We start from the raw sequence: 20,738 nt of genomic DNA on the forward strand, positions 1-20,738 counted from the left end.
GTTTTAACATTAGAATTTTATCACTTAAAGTTTTTTTCAACTGCCAATTACAATTCGTGTGTTTCTTTTTAATCGCAGGGATAGGAACACTAAAACTAGATGTTTCTGTAGGCCTGCTGGGAGGGTTGGCCACACACCTCATCTTCCCTCGTCGTCCCGTTCTCCCGTCCTGCCTCGTTTGTGCCTCTGTGGGGACTTGTACTTCTGTCTTTGTGGCTTGTTATTTTGGTATAAAGCTCTGACCTGCTGTTGCCTTTCCTGCTGCTTCTTGACTTTTTCCTTCCCGCTGAAGCTGGCTGGTAATTTTGGTTAAGTCAGAATTGGGCATTTACAGTGTTGTAACATGTAAATGCTATTTGTAGCCAAGCCACCTCACATGACTTTGATTTCCCCTGGAGTTAGGAATCGTTCTGTGTCGTTATCACCCATCAGCCCCTTGCTCTGTAGCACAAGTCTGGACCTGGTGGCAGGAGTCTGTGTGGATCAGCTGTATCTGTCTGTGCGTCCTAAGACTTTCTGGGCTGACCATCACCTTCCAATCTTGGGGTCTCCCTGTGCTGTTTCATGTCCTCCTCTATGCTGGACAAAGAATTGGGAGAACCCTGGTTTTCTGAAGGAGTGTGGTTTCTTCCTAAACACTTTCCGGTCTCCAGATAAGTGCCCAGTAAGGGCTCATGGGGGCAAATACAGAATGCAGGTCCTCACAGCAGCCTCCCACGCCTGGCCTGTGCTCTCCCCAGCCAGCGATGTGAGGGTCACTCCTGAAATAGGAGAGGTGACATCCCGGCTCGGCTCTCCTGGCCACCGGGCCGTACTGGGTGAACTGCCAGCCTGCAGTCCGGCCCAGGTGGATTGCTGACTGCCTGCCGAGTCACTCAGCCTAGAAACCCGAGTTTCAGTGTTGGGGAAATTCTCTTAGCGGGGAATTATTTTCTGCCATAATCTTGGTTATTCATAGTTGGGGTAGGGGACTAGAGCTGCAGGAAAACGCAGAGGTGGGGACAAGCTGAGATATTTGGGAGATGGCCCACATCAGCAGCTCTCGGGTCTGTAGCCAGGTGCTCCTGCTGGGAGGGGAGGAGGCCCGAGCGTCAGCATCCTGAGGATTGTCATCTGCAGGCTGGGAGAGCACCTCCACCTGGCCCACCGCCTCGTTTCCCGCCCTGTGACTGCAGCACACTTCCATCTCACGGGATTGCCCACCCCACTGGGCTCCCTCACCACTTCTTGGCTAGAGGTGGGCTAGAGGGCCAGTGTTGTAAGCCGCAGGCCTTCCTTGTATGTTCTGTCTCAGGACAAGGTAATAACAAGTGTCTGCTCAGATCTACAGATGTGATTCTGAGGGAGTGCTGAACACCACTTCACGTGTTTTCCAAATACTGACGAGAGAGAGAGAGAGAGAGAGAGAGAGAGGGAGGGAGGGAGGGAGGGAGGGAGGGAGGGAGGGAGGGAGGGAGGGAGTGTGTGTGTGTGTGTGTGTGTGTGTGTGTGTGTGTGTGTGTGTTTATAGGGCAGATCGCTAGCCAGACACTTGTAAACTACTTCAAGAACATTTCTACCTTATTCTTTTTTTCTTTTAAGACAGGTGTGAAAACAAGCAATTAGACAAGGAAAAATCCCTAGGGGAAATACTTTTACAGCTGGGTCAAAGGAGTTTCTGTTTTATAATCATTCATCTAAAGCACACTTGTCTTTAGGCAGAATAATTTGTTTGTTGTAAATTAAGAGGGAAAATCTTTAAAATACCAGCAACATATTCTACTTAACAGTTTGTTTTTTAAATATAATAACTTTGGTAAATACAGCAAGGTATTAAAGTTTTTCCTTCTTTGTTTTTTAACCTAAAAGTGGGCACATAGCTATTGGCCTGAAATATTGGTTGATCGCCAATATTACCTTTCCTACATCTACAGGTGACTCTAAAATTCACCTGGTAGCCTCCTCCTGTCTCCCGAGTCCTGTGTGAGTTACTGTTCTCAAGGCACCTAGTGGTGTCATTCGAAACGTGGATGACGTCTGTGTCACACGTAGTCTTAAATGAACATTATTTCTTGCCCTTTGCTCTAGTCCACAGCTTTTGTCCTGATGCCCCAATGATGGCTCCAAACTCACCGTTCCCAGCGGTCCACTCACTCAGGCTCGACCACGAAGAGCTGTTTCCAGCCCCGTGTCTAACCCTTATCTCATCAGCTCTGTGGAGACAGGTCTCACAGTGGTGGTCCCTGACTGGCATCAGTCCCTCCCTTTGGTTTCCGTCACCCAGCTCAGGCCCTGGCCTCGTCTCCTCGGCCTCCAGGGCGTCCCTCAGCCCTGTGCTGTGCCGCACACTGCTGCCGCTCTGAGCCGTTCGCTAGCCTGGTGCTGCAGCCCCTAACACGCTCTTCAGCGTCTCTTCCTTTCCTGCCTCTGTCCTGAACAGTGGCCCCCAGGCCCCGGGAGAGCATTGGGGGAGTGGTGAGAGTTCTGTAGTCTGGCTTGATCCGGTTTTAGTTTTGTTTTTAGGATACCTTTTCCAAGTTGCTGGTCTGCTGTTGCCGTCTGATTCCCTACCCTCAGTCAGATGAAATGCTCTCTCATCTTTCTTCTTTTTTAATTAAGTATTGATATTGTGTGTGTAAGTGTGAGTGCTGGGAACAGAACCTAGATCCTCTGCCACAGTAGCACGGGCTCGTAACTGCTGGGCCGTCCAGCCCCTCTCTTCAGATTCTATTTGTCAAAACTTACTTGCTTCCCAGTCTCCTCCTCGACACCATGTCCCCAGGATACCCTCATGGATATTTCTGTTGGAATACTTTCTTTTCCCGAGTACCTTCATTCATTCTGACCATCCTTCATACATTCTGACCATCCTTCATTCATTCTGAACATACTTCATACATTCTGACCATTCTTCATATATCTGCACATCCTTCATATATCTGCACATCCTTCATACATTCTGACCATCCTTCATTCATTCTGACCATCCTTCATTCATTCTGACCATCCTTCATATATCTGCACATCCTTCATTCATTCTGACCATCCTTCATATATCTGCACATCCTTCATTCATTCTGACCATCCTTCATATATCTGCACATCCTTCATACATTCTGACCATCCTTCATTCATTTTGACCATCCTTCATATATCTGAACGTACTTCATACATTCTGAATGTTTCTTCATACGGTGCCTTGTAGCAAACACTTTGTGGCTTTTTTCTTCCCTTTGAAGTTGTGGTCAGGAACTAGAGCTTTTCTCTCCTTGGTCTAGTTTAGAAATGTTTACTCAAGGAAGACTTTTGAACTTGGTGTCTCTTAGAATTTTAGTTAAGGGCTTACCAATTTAGAGTCTCATACATGTAATAAATGGGCCATGTCTTGTGATTTACCATGTTTTTATGTATCTCTGCCATACAAATGCAGCATTCAGAACTTAGTTCAGAGGCAGAGCATCAGCCAGTAAAATAAAGTCTGTTTTGTAAAGCAAGAGCCATCCCAAGCAGGCTGGCCTGTCCCAGCTCTGTTCCATGCCGTCACTCTGATTTATAATTGTTCCTGGGTGGCTGCTTTCCTTCGGCTTCCGGGCCCTGCGCGTGAGATGACTATCACCTGTGACATGAGCACAGACCGTCATCTGTGTAATGTGTTTATTGTACATGTTAGGAAGCTCGCTACTTGAAGTGGTACAGGTAAAGGGAATTAATGTCAGTTCTGAGCTGTGCAAATGACTCTGACTAGCCAAAGCTTTATTGTGTAGTGATTGTACTGTGTTCTTTAAGAATGAGTGATGGTCCAGGAAGAAAACTAATGAAGTTATCCTTAGAATGTGAGCCTGTGTCCCGGCTCCAGATGACTTAGCTGGCTGGTGAACGGCTGCTGCCAGCCTCGCTACACTTGCATGCTGACCGACAGTTTCAGCGCCTTCCACTGTAGAGTGGGAGGTTGAACAGCTTTCCTGGTTTACTTTAATATGTGGCTATGCTTTAAAAGCTATTTTAAAATTGTATGTATTTCCTTGGAAAATGTTGAGTTATTTGTTTTGCACTAGAAATATCAATTGAAGAAAATTATTTCCTATATATTAAGTATAAAATTAGCTCCAAAGATTCATTCTTAGTTCATTATGTGTAATGGCCAAGAATTAGCAATCAGCTGCTAAGTATGCCAATAGAATTCTTTTGTTGGTGGAAAGTAAAACCTAGAATCAATTGGAAAGTTCTAGAGAGCAGTTTGAAAGACGTTTTGGACATTTTACAGTGTTAGTGGCTATCCCTTGTGTGCTTGTTGGTTTATAATAGAGACGTGTTGTAAAGCTGTCTTCCGATGAGATCTGCCTAGGTACCGACTTCACCTGGCCCCTTTCTCCGCAGAGCCTCCCGAACATCCTCACCGATGACCGATTTAAAGTGATGTTTGAGAACCCCGACTTCCAGGTGGATGAGGAGAGTGAGGAGTTCCGTCTTCTCAACCCGCTCGTCTCGAGGATCAGTGAGAAGAGGAAGAAGAAGCTGCGACTCCTGGAGCAGCAGGAGCTGCCCAAGACCGTAAGCACTCGCGCCACGCCGTCTTCACCGCGTGCACCGTGTCCTAAGGAAACTCGAACCGTCTCTCCTCCTCCTCCTTCTCACGCCTTCCCTCCGTTAGTCCCTTGTTCCACTAGACGCTGCTCTCCCCTTCTCATGTCATGTGTGTGTCATGTGTACATACGTGATTCTGTGTGCGTACAGAAAATCTGAGAGCCTCAAGTGAAAGAAACCATGACATTTCACAAAGAGATACTCTCTGTCAGCTGCTGCTTTCACATACAGTTCTCTGTGAGTTACAAAGCCTTTGACTGTACACGGGAGGTAATTAGTTGCATACTAATTGCTTGACATTCACCCCAGAGTACATCTTATTAATTAAGGCACGTCTTCTGATGTGCGATGGAGCGGCGGCTGTCACGTCCTCCGAGGGGCTGCAGCCTCTAATGAGCCATGTTTGGCTGGGGGAAGAGCTCGTCTTGCTTTTTTAATTTCAGGAAGAGGAGGAAGAACCAGAAGGGAAGCCCAGCGATGCGGAAAGTTCGGAGAGTTCGGATGATGAGAAGGCCTGGGTGGAGGAGGTCAGGAAGCAGCGCAGACTTCTGCACCAGGAGGAGAGAGTGAAGCGGCTGGAGCAGCTGAGGGAGGACCAGCAGACGGTCCTGAAGCCCCAGTTCTATGAGATCAAGGCGGGAGAAGAGTTCAGGAGCTTCCAAGAGTCCGCCACCAAGCAGAGACTGATGAAGTGAGTACCGCCATGGGGTACACCACCCCAGCAATGGCTCCTGTCCTCTCAAGTGGTGTGTCCCTGGGGAAAGTGTGGGGATGTGGAGGAGGGGAGCCCCCGCCCCAACCCCTGCAGGAAACTCACTGGTAAAGCCCTGGGCCCTAGCTGCTTGTTAGACACCTTTTTGCCGTTTTCATCTGTTGACATGTTAGGACACTTGTAACCGTTAGATGCCACACTCTGGTCCCTGGTTTTCCCTTGGGCTCCCGACCTCCAGGCACTTGCCTGTCCATGCCCTGGAGGTCAGACAGAGGTAGCAGAGGCAGCACCGTTTGTCTCTTAACAAAGAGTGATGTTTAATTAGTTGGTTTTGAGACAGTTTTGCAGTGAAGTCCAGGATGGCCTCAAACTTGCCATTCTCCTGCCTCCACCTCACTTTTGAGTCCTGGAATGATAGGCTAACGGAAATTTTTGTTGTTGTTTGGTTTTTGCTTTGTTTTGATTTGCTTTTTTGAGACAGGGTTTCTCTGTGTAGCTCTGGCTGTCCTGGATCTCGCTCTGTAGACCAGGCTGGCCTAAACTCACAGAGATCCACATACCTCTGCCTCCCAAGTGCTGAGATTAAAGGCGTACCATCACTGTCTGGCCAGAAATCATTTTTAACAACCAGATCAAGGCCTGGGGGACTCCTCAGTTGGTAAACTGTTTGCTGGTCCAGTGTGAGGGCCTGGATTCAATGCCCAGCATCCATGCAAAAGAGCATGCAGTTGTTCATGTCTGGGAACATCTGATCCCTGGGGCTTGGCCGGTCAGTCCAGCCAAGTCTGCAGACACCAAGTTCAGTAGGAGGTCATGTCTCAGAAAACTGAAGTGGAAGCCGGCTGTAGTGGTGCATCCTACACTGGGATTAAAGGAGGCAGAGGCAGGAGACTGCAAATTCAAGTCAACCGGGGCTCATAGTAAGTTCCAGAGTAGCCAGGGCTGTATGGAGAGACCCTATCTCAAAAATAATTTATGAATTAATTAATTTTAAAAAGTAAAGTGGAGAGTGATTGAAGGTACTTAACTTTAGCTACTAGCCTCTGTATACATGTGCATACATGTGTATGTGCATTTACACACACACATATAGGCAAATATACCAAACACATGTGAGAATCTTGGTCATGTTTACCCTATCTCCATTACCTGATTATTGGAATATTATTCAGACATTTGCTAGAAATTGTTAGCCCTTTGCACCTGAATGGAGGGATGTAAAGAACAACAGACTAGTCAGCTATGAGCGACAGACAGAAAGAGCGGTGGCTGCCAGGGCCTGTTGGAGAGAGCAGGGAGAGTTTGTGTCCAGTGGGTCCAGAGTGTCAGTGGGGGGAGAGGAGCCTGTCCTGGAGACGCTGCTGCTCGTCATGGCTGTGCGGCAATGTGAATATGCTTGGTGCTCCCAGGCTCTCCACCTTACATGGCTTAGATGGTTTTCTGTCATAAATATTGACCATAATGGAAAAACATCAACCCTCAGAAAAATTGTATTGTTTTAGACTGTTTTCATTGGTCAGGTATCAAATGATGATTCTTCCGTGTGAGACTCTGTAAACAGAGCATTGAGATAATGGTTGGACACTCTAGGTGGTCTTTGGAGGCGTCCTGAGAGAAAAGCTGGGATGCCCTTGGGAGCAGCTATGAGGTCAAAGAGGACTGAGCCGGGGTAGTCAGGTAGAGCCGGCCCCACGTTCCATCCCTGGAGCTTCTCCAGCACCCAGCTTTCCATTCAGGAAAGATGGTGTTTGGAAGGCCGAGGGGGTGAAAGGTTGGGTGGGGAAGGCATCCGTGATGCTTCTGGGGTTCTGCCCTGCCTTTCGCGTCTTCCCACTTCAGCAGCTCATCTAACGCCAGGGACAGCAAACGGTGGGTGGTTCCTTCCACTTCCACGTGTCTGGTAATCAATCCAAGGTGTGTTAGAGAATAAAGAAGCCACTGAGACTCCACACACACAGAGTCAGAGATAGAGCTTTGCTTTGGGGGACTGCTGTTTGTCGGGTTTTGGTTTTTTGAGACAATCTCGCTCTTCAGAGAGCCCAGGCTGGCTTAGGTTTTCCTCCGTAGCTCAGGCTGGAATGCGCTCGGAGTTATTTGTGAGTGGAATCACATCGTATTGCTGCTCTCTGCACGGCCTTTTGAGAAGCTGCTGAACCACTTTGCGGGGCGGGTGCATCGTAACTGTGGCAGCTTGCTTTGTCCCGATGTCGCTCTTAGGCCTTGTGTTGGGACAGAGCGTGTGCGGAAGCTTCTGCAGGGTGCATGTCTTGGTCAGATTTTCAGATGCATTTGTCCAGTTTCACGTGCTTGGACCAGAACAGGCACAGGATAGGGAGGCACCGACTGCCAGTCACCCCTTCCCAGTCTGCCCGGGGAACCGCTGCTGGGAAGCTGGAGTGGTTGTTTTCAGTGTAACCATTGGAACTGGGCCACACTTGGGGGTGCGTGTGTCACTCAGCTCGCTGAGTTCTTCCTGGGGGCTGGAGCAGGACAGGAATGTAAAAAACAAACAGGGTAAAAATTGGTGTTTAGAGGCTGAAGAGATGGCTCCGCAGTTAAGAGCACGTGTTGTTTTTGCAGTAGAGGAGGGTCCAGTTCCCAGCACCAACGTGGTAGTTCACAACCATCTGAAATGCCAGTTCCCGGGGATCTGACGCTGTCCTGCACATGGTACACACACATATATGTACATGAAACACTCATACACGTAAAATACATTTTTTTAGATAATTCTATTTAATGGAGCTGGAGAAATGGCTCCGTGGTTGAGACTGCTAACGGTTCTTTAGAGAACCTGACTGAGTTCAGTTCCAGCACTGACATCAGGAAGCTCACAACCACGTGTAACTCCAGCTCCAGGGAAATCTGACTCCCTCTTCCATCCTCTGTAGGTGTCCCCACGCATAGCACACACTCCTGCAGATCATACACCATGCACAGCACACACTCCTGCAGATCACACACCACGTAGTTGTTTTTTCTTAATTTAAGGATAAACAGCAGATCTGGCAAGGTGGCTCTGTGGTACAGACACTTGACCTGAGTTTGATCCCACATCCCACATGAAGGAGCAGAAGAACTGGCTGCTATAAAATGATATCACACATGCTCCTCCGCACACTAAATATAATAACTAAACTTTTAAAATAAAAATAAGCAATAGCTGAATGAACCCACTGTAGTAAAACACTTTTAGAAAATCAAACATTCACTTTGAAAAGAGCTGGAGAAGTTACTTTGCTTCTGTGAGCCTGAAAAGCCCCACTACTTAAAGAGCTAACCCACTGGAGTGTGCTAGCATTGGCCAAAGCAGCTTATTGGGTGCTAGCCTTGACTGAATTATTGTAGCAAATCCTGACCATACATATCCTAATACTGTTTCATAAAGCATTGAACCATTCTCCTTCGGAGAGCTGAAGTGACTCCTCATGTTGACTCCGTGAGTCACCACAAGGCAGTCCAGAAAAGACAGCATCAAAACTGGATGTGTTATGTCTAAGTATTCAATTGGACTTGCCCAGCTCGAAAATCATTTTTGTAGCAGCAGAGAACGTAAATGCAGCCGGCAGTCCGCATTTATACATATGTCTATCAACACAAGTTTCCATGCTTTGCATGTTGCTAACTGTATTTGTGAGTTATTCAGCCACTTATCAGCTTCCCCACCCACTATCCATTCATCAAACATCCAAGGAGTTCCTGGTGTGAGCTAAGACCCTCCTAGACCCTGAGGACAGGAAGGAAGGAAAAGAAGGAAGGACACATGCCTGTGTTGCTCTTAGCTTAGCAGATGTCTTCTGAGTCAGAGAGGTGTGGAGGAGAGACAGAAGAAAGAAAGGGGCTTAATTTAGGGAAAACTCAAGAAAGTCTTTGTGAGAGTCATGTTGGAACTGGTTGTTTGAAAGGCCTAAAGCTGAGCACTCAGTGGGGTGGGGACAGGTCCCGCCAGGTCCCTGGAAAGCCATGGAGCACTGTCCAGCTGAGATTAACATCATCAGATCTATCCCAGTCTCTCCCTGAGTAATAGAAACACTTGTACAATAACATGCTGCATGTCTGTGGTAGAATTAAGGCTTAGAAGTGTAAGAGGCTCCTAGCTAGATACCCATGGCACAGTACCTCAGCTCTAGAGCAGTGGCATAGGACAGTTTGGAGGAACCACTCAGAGAGAGTCTTAGCAGAGATGGAGCCTAAGCCTCCTCGAGGCAGGAGGAGCTGACAGACTCCGAGCCCGGTTATTACCCGGAAGACCATTGAGAGGGGCAGGGGTGGGGGAAACAGACACCAGCGGTAGCACTGGCTACTGACTTAGTCCAAAGGCAGAGTGGAACAGTCAAGGGTGGTGCTGAAGTGTCCAGAATGTTCCATGTGCTAGTGGTGCAAATGTAACACATAAAGAATGGAGCTGGGTTTCAGCATATGAACTCTACAGAGTCTGTCCTCTCGGTGGTGTTCAGTGGGACAGTCTGGGACTGTTTCTCAAACCAAATGCCTGACTGGACTGGACTGGGTAATGCTCAGGAGATTGTAAACATGTTTTAAACAGGAGAGTTGATCTCAAGAGATCTGGCAGTGAAAAGGTGTCAGTATCCTGATGGGGACAGTCCTTTAGGCTGGAGAGGGGGTGTGTAACGGGCGGGGAAGACTCAGCCTCAGGGAGTGGGTAGTAGAGCATCGAGAGAAGGGAAGAATTGATTGACAGTGGGTTAGTAAGGAAGCAGGTAGTGATGGGCCAGGGCCACGTCAAGAGAACAGCCTCCCAAGGGCAGATGCCTCCTCAGCTGAGGGACCAGGAGGGTAGAAAGATGTGAGCCGTGCTTGCTGGCCTTGGGTGGAGTGTAGGCACACAGGCTCTTTTGGGTGTGTGGGGCAGCAGAGACCTGCAGGACACAACGTGGAGGAACAGAATCCAAATGGAGTCCCTAGGTAGCTTCTGGGTGGTTCTTCTGATCCACTGTGTAAAAGTGTTTGTTCTTTGAATCGGTGCTCTGAGGTGGGATCTGGGAATTCAGAGATTTTCTGAAGTAATCCTGCCTTTGAGGACCTCATCTGTGATAGGTAGTTCAGGAGATCTTAGTGAGCGTCCTGTCATGGTGACCACATTGTCCGTCTGTGGCACATTTTCACTCTTCGGTCACTTTTTCCCAGCTCCCCCCACTGAGAGTGAAGGAACGTTGACCACAAATGGAGAACATTTAGAGCATCAAGTTCTCCTCTTTTTTCTCAGCTTCCTGAGTGCTGGAATTCCAGGCATGCTTCACCAGGTCCAGCTTCAGAAATATAGTTTTGACATTAATCCCTTACTTGAAGGACGGTGTGATAGCCAGTCATACATGAGCCTGAGCTGTACCGCCAAAGAGTGCACCTGTCAGGTGGCACCCAGCCTCCTTCCTTGCTCCTATGGATAGTAGCCTCCTCCTTCAGCAGGCACAGGTCATGGCAGTCATGTTGCTCGGCTTGTTCTTTTCACAGTCTTAGAACTAGTGTGTGTGAGAGAGTGTCATGTCTACTTTGTGCTTCACAGTGGTCTTTGGGATGGGTGTGTGGCTCCTGCTGTACTCTCCTTGGTGTGTGTCTTCAGGTCGTTTGCCTCTTTCCATGTCTCATGGCTGTGAATGTACTCAGATGCAAGTATTGCTTCAGAATGTATCCTCAGTGACACGTGCTGGATCAAAAGCTGTCCTTAGCAGAGGGCCTGCTTCCCCGCAGCTACAGCAGCTGTTGAGCATGCCAAGAGAGGAGGCATCACATTGTTGGCTGCTTGAATTGATCCCCTTGCAAACAAACAAAAAAGCACCATTTGCAAACTGGAAATGTTGAAAGTGTTTCTAATCTTTATAGGAAAGGCAGAGATTTGTCGGTTATTAAAAAACTGCCTTTTTTAGCGGACATGTGGATGTGCTTGCATGAATTTATGTGCATCATGTATGTGCAGATACCAGTGGGGGCAACAAGGTGTCAGGTCCCCGGAACTGGAGTTTTAGGCAGCTGTGAGCTGCCGGTGTGGGTGCTGGGACTCAGACTCTGGTCCTCTGCTTTTAACTGCTGAGCCCCCAGAGTTAGTGATTCAGGAATGCCTAAAATTAAATTGTGAAGACGGAAGCACGGTGTTCTGGTTCCGTTTGCCATGTGACTGGACTCTGTGCTGAGGAACACTGCTCTCCATTGCCTTCTGCTCTTCAGCTGGCTCTCTCCTGCAGAGGGGTTCGAAAAACCTAGTTGAAGAGTGATTTTTAATTCAATGTTGCTAATTAAAAAAATTATAAAGTATGTGCTGTGTTTTAAACCTCGAAGAAGTAAGTCATTCCCCTTTCCTGGGGCAGCTAATAAATATCTCATTTGATTTTTCCCTTGTAGTTTATGCCCATTTTCTTTTTTATATTAAGGTTTCCTTACTAATCATTTAGGCTCTTCCCCTGAGAGGCCTCTGTGCTACCTTGGGTAGCTGAGTAATTCGGCTTCTAATCTTAATTCCTGTATCTTCTTTTAGCAGTCACCGTGTTTTTTGTTACCTTGTCCTGCTTACATTTTCTTTTCCTGGAAATACACAATTGTACCAATTACAAAGTGTCATGTATCATCACCCCCTACACATACCCCAGACCTGAAACCTGGGGTCGGGGGGAGACAAGGAGGGCCTGAGGTAAGACAGGAAGTCAGCCCGTCCCTACCTGTGTGCTTCTCTGCATCCTGTCCCAGGTGTTGTGCAGCTGTGTCTGTCCTCCGTGGTCTGTCTGTCCAGTCGCACTCAGGCAGCAGACACTGACCTGCTGGGTGGCAGCCGCGCTCGGCGAGCTGACCTTCAAAGGGAGGGAAGTCGAGCGTGCTTTAATGTAGAAGTCTGCACAGCATCCCCAGCTGCCTCTGATCTTCTGCCATGGCTCGTCCGAAAACTCAGCTTGCTTGCCTCTCCAAGCAGCCTAGACAGAACAAGTTTTTACAGGCGCAAGAGGAGAGAACATTGGGAGAAAAGCAGTTATATGCCCTAGCGTGGAGGAAGTCAGGGATTCTTAAAAGAGTAGTAATTTCCCACAATTGACTTGAAAAGTCTTTCACTTCCCAAATGAAGGTTCTCTGTGGCCCACTTTGTCTCTGTGGCTCCATAGTTGTTCAGAATTCCTGTGAACTTTGAAGCTCACCGTTTAGAGCTGTAAAAAGAACAAACGTGAGCAGCTGAGGAATCTGCCTAGGTGGACAGTTTACTGCACTGCAGTCAGCCTGAGCCTTACCTGAGTTCTTTACAAACGTGAGGCTAGATTTTAATGTCTTCTAGTTTGTTACGTGGAAGCTTGTCACTGAGAACACTGGATGGACATGTCTCCTGAAGAGATTGCATAAATCCAGTGTGGTCTGACACACACCTGAAACGCGCAACTCCCTCCCCTGAACCCCAGCTTTAGACGTGATCCCCACCCGGCCCGGGGCAAGTCATTTACCATCACCTCCCTTTTGCCGTCTATAAAGGATAAATACTCTGTCTCAGGGATGTTGAAAGGATTAATTAGTTAGTCTGTCAAGAACTTTGAAGATGAAAAGTGCTTTAAAAGTGCTTCTTAATAACATTATCGCCTGGAAAAGAGCGCCGCTTTTATGCTAACTGCTCACACCTCAGACTGAAACGAAGTGCGCTTAGCACGTTACTCGGAGTCGTAAAGTGAGATCAATTTCTCATGGTGTGAACATCAAACATGGGCTTCAAAGCCTCAGAGGAACACGACTGTGGAGCAGCTCCCTCAGGAGCAGGGTTCCAGGCCATAATTAGTCACAGCGAGATCGAGAGAGCAGCTCCCACCCGCCTTTGCTTCTCGTTCCGTGGGTTTTCAGCAGTGGCTTTAACCGTAGAGCCTGTTGGTGGGGCCCCTCGAGGAGGGGGGGGGGAGTGGCCTTCACTTTGTTTTATTCATCGCTTGTGTGGACGAGAAGGAAACGGAATTGAAAGCAGACCATTTTCTCTCTCTGGTTCTCTCTTCTGTCCTCTCCTGGTCTCCTCAGAGGGGTCTGCGTGTGCTGCGGCCATTCTGAAGCGGTCAGTGAGCCGTACTGTGTGACTGTAGGTTTACTTCAGTTTTCTCCCTCTAAAACAAGTTAGGGGGCTATCTTGAGATGTTCTGATTTATGATAGAGCATTCCGTAATTTGCAGGTAAGTTTTTATGTATCATTGATGCTTTAGAATTTGAGTGTGATATTGGTCCTGGAGAGTGGGCCGTGGTGGTACATGCCTGTGATCCCAAAACTAGGGAGGCTGAGGCAGGATTGCCTAGTGTTCAAATCAAGGCCAGCTTGGACTATCGAATAAAAGTCTTTGTCTCAGTACAGGCTCACACACACATACACCCCGGCACTGGAGATCACATGAAGGATTTTTAGGTATAAAAAAGAAAATTAATTACAGATCAGCCAACAGTAATAGAGATTCCCACTGTATAAAGAGACTGGAATAGTTTAGAAAACCTGATCAAGAAGTGAATTTAGATTTAACTCTGGAATAAAATGTGTCCAGACCTTAATATCGCAGCCAATGTCTCGGTAAAAAGAGATCAGGTAGAATTTACCCAGAGTATCCCAGGACAGCCGTGACTGTTACATGGAGAAACCCTGTCTCTAAAAACCAAAAAAAAAAAAAAAAAAGAATTTACCTGAAGTGCAAATTGTTTCTGTTCCTGGACAGTATGAACAGATGGATTTGTGTTCAAGTTGTCCAAACAGAAGATGGGAACTGCTTAAAGCTGAGGAAAGAAAAGCCAGGCGAGTCCTAGCAACGCTCTGTGGCTGAGAACTCAGTGTGTGCCTAGTGCTTTGTGGAAGGTGAACGAGGGGCCCGCATGTCCACCCGCCCCACTGGTTCACATACAGAGTGGACTAGGATCACCCCCGTCACTGCAGAGCGGCATCACAGGAAACCATGCGCCAGAAGCGTGGCTCTTTGCGTTTTGGCTTCAGACCTGTAATTGAGGAAGATAAGTGCAGCCATCGAGGTCTAGTTCCTTAGACAGGGGACTCATTGGTGTTTTACAGTGTGCTTATGCAGAGTGACAGTTTGAGGACAACCAGCTCGTCTTTGGGTTCTGCTAGACAAGTGTTACTGTCTACCGTGTGCTGCATGAAAGACTTGTTCATGCGATCAGTCCTAATTAAATCTTGTTCCAAATGGTAAATCAACGCATGTTCATTAACGTGCCGTTCTTTTAAATCTCCTACAGCAAAACTCTTGAAGATCGGTTGAAACTTGAAGCAAAGCACGGGACACTGAATGTATCGGACACCACTGTGGGCAGCAAGCAGTTGACATTTACACTCAAGAGGGTAAGTTGTTTCCTGGTGTTATGTTCTCATTCATACAGGAAACAGTGGCTCTGTGTCTGGCTTCTGGACCACTTTCCCAGACTTCTCTCGCTAAGGCAGATCTGTTCCCTACTCCAGTGCTTCCCTGTAGCCAGAGCCCCTGCAGCGTGACATCTGAGGAAGAGTGTCTGGGAGTGTTGTGGTGATGTGGGGAAGGGGGGCCTCAGGCCGCAGACGGCCCTGCCTGGTGACCGCTGTTCCTCTGGGTCTCTGTGGCCCCTGACTGAGGAAGGGGATGAACACCCAGTACGCACCTGGAAAGGACTAGGAAATGGCTAGCTGTAATGCCCCATGAGGAGCCCATGTGGCCCGCCCAAACACAGCCATTTCCCAGCATGCTTTCGCAGCCAGTGGGAATCTGTTGTCAGTTGTCTGACCCATTTCTTCAGCCAGCTGCAGTGTGATTGATGCCTTTGCACGTTGTGGGAGGACTGAGTTGCTCAATGTCTGCCACTAGCTAATAAGTGGAACAATGCGGTCTCATCCTCAAAAAATAATTTTCTCGTTCCCAGTCAGTCCCTCAACAAAGTCATCTAGTAAAAAGGGTGACTGCGACCCCAGCTGTGGCTCTGTTTCTAAACTGGCATGTCACTTACATGCCCTCAGTTTTCTTTTTCAGTGTGTGTTTCTGTAGTCTTTAGCGATGCAGAAGGGGAGCTGTGTGTTTCACACAGGAACATTCTTTAGCAGTACATGTTTTTGCAGTTTTCTGAAACCGTCAGTCTGTAATTTATCAGAATTTTTAAATTAAAACTATTTGATAGATTAGATTTTTTTCCAAAATAGAATGAGCAGAGTTTGACTTGTGTTAACAAGGCTTATTGTTAACTTCCTGTCTCCACTCTGTAAGCACAACTTTATCACCTTTGCCAGTAGGCTCCCCTCTAGAAACAGACCTTTGCCGCCAGGCTCCCCCCTAGAAACAGACCTTTGCCCACAGGCTCCCCCCTAGAAACAGACCTTTGCCGGCAGGCTCCCCCCTAGAAACAGACCTTTGCCGGCAGGCTCCCCCCTAGAAACAGACCTTTGCCGGCAGGCTCCCCCCTAGAAACAGACCTTTGCCGGCAGGCTCCCCCCTAGAAACAGACCTTTGCCGGCAGGCTCCCCCCTAGAAACAGACCTTTGCCCGCAGGCTCCCCCCTAGAAACAGACCTTTGCCGGCAGGCTCCCCCCTAGAAACAGACCTTTGCCGGCAGGCTCCCCCCTAGAAACAGACCTTTGCCCGCAGGCTCCCCCCTAGAAACAGACCTTTGCCGGCAGGCTCCCCCCTAGAAACAGACCTTTGCCCACAGGCTCCCCCCTAGAAACAGACCTTTGCCGGCAGGCTCCCCTCTAGAAACAGACCTTTGCCGGCAGGCTCCCCTCTAGAAACAGACCTTTGCCCGCAGGCTCCCCCCTAGAAACAGACCTTTGCCCGCAGGCTCCCCCCTAGAAACAGACCCCCAGTTTCTCTGTGTGGCTCTGTGCGGCCATATTGCTCTTGTTCCTTAACCATAACCAAGGCAGCCCCAGCAAGGGGAAGACCAGAAGCAACCCTGGGCCGATTTTCAGTGAAGTTGGAAAATACGGACAGAAAAGGACGTGCACACTCACGCTGTTTTCTTTCTCTGGCTGGTGCTGTTGGTCCTCCATGTCCGTGCACATGCTCAGCAGCCCTCCACAGCTGAACCACATCCCCAGTGCTTTGCAGTGCTCACTACATCTGTAGCTAGCTCACTCTAACCCGTCATCACAGAGCTAGGGAGATGGAGTGGGGGACGCTGCTCAAGAGGCCTGGCTTTGGGCAGTGAGAAGATGCAGTCATTTCCCACCACACCGCACCGCACCACAGTACCGCACCACACTACCATACCACACCACACTACCATACCACACCACACTACCATACCACACCACACCACACCGCCATCGCACCACAGTACCATACCACACTACCATCACACCATCACACCACACCACACTACCATACCACAATTCCACACCACACCACACTACACCACACCGCCATACCATACTGCACCACCACACCATACACCGCACCACACAGAACTTTTAAATCAGAAGACTCCAAGTTGAATGTCACTTTGTAAATTTGTGGTAAGATGAAAAGATACCCTAAGAATTGCTTGAAGGGACCTCAGAATCCAGTGGAGGCTTTGAAACTATTGGGGGAATATACTACATCAATTAGTGTTTGACTTGTGTGTTTATTACTTGGTTGGCATGCTCTTAATTTTTAAGTCTATCAGTGTTAACTATATTTAGAGAACGTTTGTGTGTTTGTTTATAGAAGTTTCTTTGACTTCTGTTTATTGTGTATGATGCATCGAGGGAAATCCTGGAGTCGTCCAGTGCATCCCTGGGTGCTTCCTGCGGTGGCGTTAGACTTCACAGGGAGACGACTGCTCTGACGAGCACTGCAGGCCTGTCCTCTCCCTTCCCCAGGAGGGCTGTGGGCCATGGCAGGGAAGTCAGGGCAGGAGCTAGGAGGAGGAAAAGCTGACTTGGAGAAGAGCTAATTGCCTCGTAATCTAGATGAGTGGGTAACACAGTGGCAGTCTCCCGGTGCAGCCTTGGGGAGAGAGGCTAATGATAGAGCTTTGTCTGCAGAACAATAGTGGCCTCCTCCCAGCTCCTCCTGCCTGTCCTGGAGACCGGGCCCCACGGCCACACGAAGACTCCAGAAAGCTCTTACTCAAGCTCCTAGCATCCTGTCCATCTGGACTCAGCATATCATCTTCCACCAGTATCTGAAACGCATCTCACAAGCCAGACGTGGTAGTGCTTGTCTCTAACCCCAGTCCAGGCGCTTGGGGCCTGAGGCAGGAAGATCATGAGTGTGAGGCTAGTCTAGGCTGCATAGACACTGTCTGGGGCTTGGGGGCGCTTTTTAGGGAAACTTGGTTATCCATAGCTGCAAAATGTTCTTCCCCTCTTCTGCTTCTGACCCCAACCCCTCACTGGAACAAACCCAGAACCTAGATAGATCATCATAATCAAACAGCTGTGTCAAGCTCTGCTGGGGTCGTGATGTCGCAGTTTGGTCTGCAGGGCAGGTGCAGCCCCCAGGTTCCAGAGTCCCCCATTAACGCAGGAAACCAGTACAGTGCTCTGAAGTGCCACCCAGCTCAGCCCTGGGTCTTCCTACGGGTCTTTCTGCTAAGGAAATGGACAGGGTAGATGACACATTACAGAATTCGCCCAGAGTGCGTGCTCCAGAGGAGGTACACCGCTGACAAGGAACCGGACCAGGGCTTTAAGGAGCAGAGGCCCATGCCAACATGCATTTTTTATAGATTTTATTTATTTTTATGTGCACATGCGTGTGTGTGTGTGTGTGTGTGTGTGTGTGCGCGCGCGCGCGCGCGTGCCATGTCATGCATGTGGAGGGCAGAGGGCAGCGTGTGCCGTCAGTTCTCTCCTCCCCCATGTGGGCCGAGGGAATTGAACTCAGGTCATCAGGCTGATTGATGGCAAGCACCTTTACCCACTGAGCCGCCCCAGCAGCCTGACGTAATGTTTTTATTTTTAAAAACGTACCGGGCGGTGGTGGCACACGCCTTTAATCCCAGCACTCGGGAGGCAGAGGCAGGTGGATCTCTGTGAGTTCGAGGCCTGCCTGGTCTACAGAGTGAGTTCCAGGACAGGCACCAAAGATACAGAGAAACCCTATGGGGGAAAAAAAAATGCATACCGGCCATGACCAGAGGAGTGAGCCAGGAGGATGTGGTTGTGTCACAATCCCCCACCGCCACTCAGTGAGGAGGGGAGGCTAGGAGAGAGAACACTGGGCGCTTAGTCTGAAAATGAGCACAAGATCCTGATTGGGAGAGAGAGCCGAGGATGCAGAGATGACTCTTTCTGGCCTCATCAATTGCTTCCCTTCCATCGCTCTCCCACACGCACTGTTCAAACGCAGACAGTCTCCTCAAGGGAAACACTGGTGCGTCCGGAAAGCTCCAAGTGCAGCAGGCGCTGGGGTCTGAAGCCAGGCCTCGCCCTGTGAGGCCCAACAGCCACTGGGGAGCAGGCGGGGTCTGGGAGCATTCCCTCTGGGAGGCAAGTGAAGATGGAGAACTCCTGGCAAACCATCCCCTCCGTCAGCCTGGTACACCCCAGAGCTGTGAACCTGGAGCCACCTGCCAAGCCTGGCAAGGGTGAATAAGAGCTAGTCTGTTCCTTCGGGGGAGGCTGGATTCATCTGTGTCCCTCCCTCCTCCCGAGCACCCAAAAGCTCTTTGGAGCTAGTCCTAATGAGGGAGTTAATCAGGTTTGGGTCATAACATATTTTGATAAAATAGGACATTTTTTGTTTGATTTGAAGTCTGTGTGAATGACTTCACAGTTCTAATGTGCAAGCTGAATGAGCTGGAGTGGTTCTCTGGCTCCTTGAAGCATCCCAGGGGTCTCCTGCAGTATGCTGGGCTGGTGTGTGGATGCTTTTCCTCCTGCCCAGGGATTCAGAGTCTCTCCTTTGGGCAGTGGAAAGTGGCCTTTGTCCGGCTGCTGCCACCGGCCGCCAGAACCTGATGCTGAGTTGTGCTGTGTGGGGGAGGTCCCAGGACTCTGTGACCGGGCGACCCTTTGCTGCATCCTAGGGTCTCCAGATGACCCCTGGCCTTCTCTTTTCCGCCCCTCTACTCACTTGCCTTTCTTTTAGTCTGAACAGCAGAAGAAGCAGCAGGAGGCCGAGAAACTGCATCGCCAGGAGAGGAAGAAGCTGCGGAGGTCTGCTGGCCACCTGAGGTCCAGACCCAGAAGAGGCCGGCCCTTTCACTGACCGGGGAACGGCCTGTGTGACCAGGAAGCAACACTTCTTCAAGACTGTGGAGTCTCACCAGGGAGTCAGACCCAGGCGAGGGAACTGAGTGGTGATGGAGGTCTGACCTGGCCCGCCACTCGGCCTGAGCAGTCCTGAGTGCTTTTTCTAAGTTGTTGCCCCCTTAAATACTGTCGTCTCTGGAGGTAATGGGGAAAGCAGGCACCGTTTCTAATACTGGAACGGTCTACATGAAATGAAAAGTTTCTGCTGAAAACGGGATTATCATGTTGTAGGAATGTCTGGTTTGGTTTGGTTTGATTTGGTTTTTTGAGACAGGGTTTCTCTGTATACCCCTGACTGTCCTGGATCTTGTTCTGTAGACCAGGCTGGCCTTGAACTCACAGAGATCTGCCTGCTTCTGCCTCCTGAGTGCTTGGACTAAAGATGTGTGCCACCACTGCCCATCCAGAATGTTCTTGCTCACAGTGTCTTCTGCCCCTCAAGACTGAGCCACACAGAAGTCCCACTCCTGTTTACCTGGTGTCTGCTGATTGGCCCTGTTTATGTCCATGAGTTTATGTCAGCAGACTTACCTGCCTGCTTTTATATTCCTTCGGTATCCTTTTTAAGCTATTTTTATATCAAGAGTATAAATTAATGGTAATGAATAATAAATGGATGCTACTGGCTATTTGTTTTAACTTGTCACAAAATTACATAGTTATTTTCTGCTGAGGTACTATTTGAGATGGGCAAATGCTTATTAAAGAAAAAGGAGATGCTTTCATTTGGACAGCTTCTCTGAGGAGGACTCCTTCCTGTGGAAAATTTAAAAATTCACTTCAGCTTCCATAGTTTGGAGTTTCTTGTGTGTGCAAGTGAAATGGAAGCTCTTTGGACTGAGCCTGTATGGAGTCCACAGGGTGGACACATGGATTAGCACGGTCTGATGGTGCTGGACACATGGATTAGCACGGTCTGATGGTGCTGTGGAAAGGTCGTAGCCTCCTCAGAACACCCCACCCCATCAGAGCTGTGGACTTGGTCACGTGTCTCCCTCTTTCAGTGTGGCCCCTGCCTCTTCAGCCTGTGCTGTGAACTCAGAACTTACCCCAACCCGCACCCACACAGTTCACTCCTTAAGCAGACCCTCGCCAGGCTGAGTCCCTGGCGCCCTCCTCCCCCCTTTCTTGAAGTTGGCTGTTCATGTCCCCAGCCGTGTTTCTGGGTTTACAGTTGCTTTTGTACAGCTGTCCCCGAAGTACTCAACACAGGCAGCGTGAGGGAGGGTCACCTTGGCTCTTGGTCTCTGAGGGCCGTGGCGTGTGCAGAGGCTGTGCACGTCACTGCAGCCCATG

General features: G+C 49.1%; 1 protein-coding gene across 1 annotated transcript in view; it reads left to right on the forward strand.

Annotated features, from left to right (window-relative positions):
* Nol10 (nucleolar protein 10) overlaps positions 1-20,081 on the forward strand; it is an 86,982-nt gene extending 66,901 nt beyond the window's left edge. Inside the window, exons 18-21 of the mRNA XM_059248491.1 lie at positions 4,357-4,530; positions 5,007-5,254; positions 14,477-14,579; positions 19,279-20,081. Coding sequence (XP_059104474.1) covers positions 4,357-4,530; positions 5,007-5,254; positions 14,477-14,579; positions 19,279-19,398 — 645 coding nt within the window. The 3' untranslated portion in view covers positions 19,399-20,081. The remainder of the gene's footprint in view (positions 1-4,356; positions 4,531-5,006; positions 5,255-14,476; positions 14,580-19,278) is intronic.
* The last annotated feature ends 657 nt before the right edge of the window (positions 20,082-20,738 follow it).

This window comes from Peromyscus eremicus, chromosome 22, assembly GCF_949786415.1.
Source record: "Peromyscus eremicus chromosome 22, PerEre_H2_v1, whole genome shotgun sequence".
Lineage (NCBI taxonomy): Eukaryota > Metazoa > Chordata > Mammalia > Rodentia > Cricetidae > Peromyscus > Peromyscus eremicus.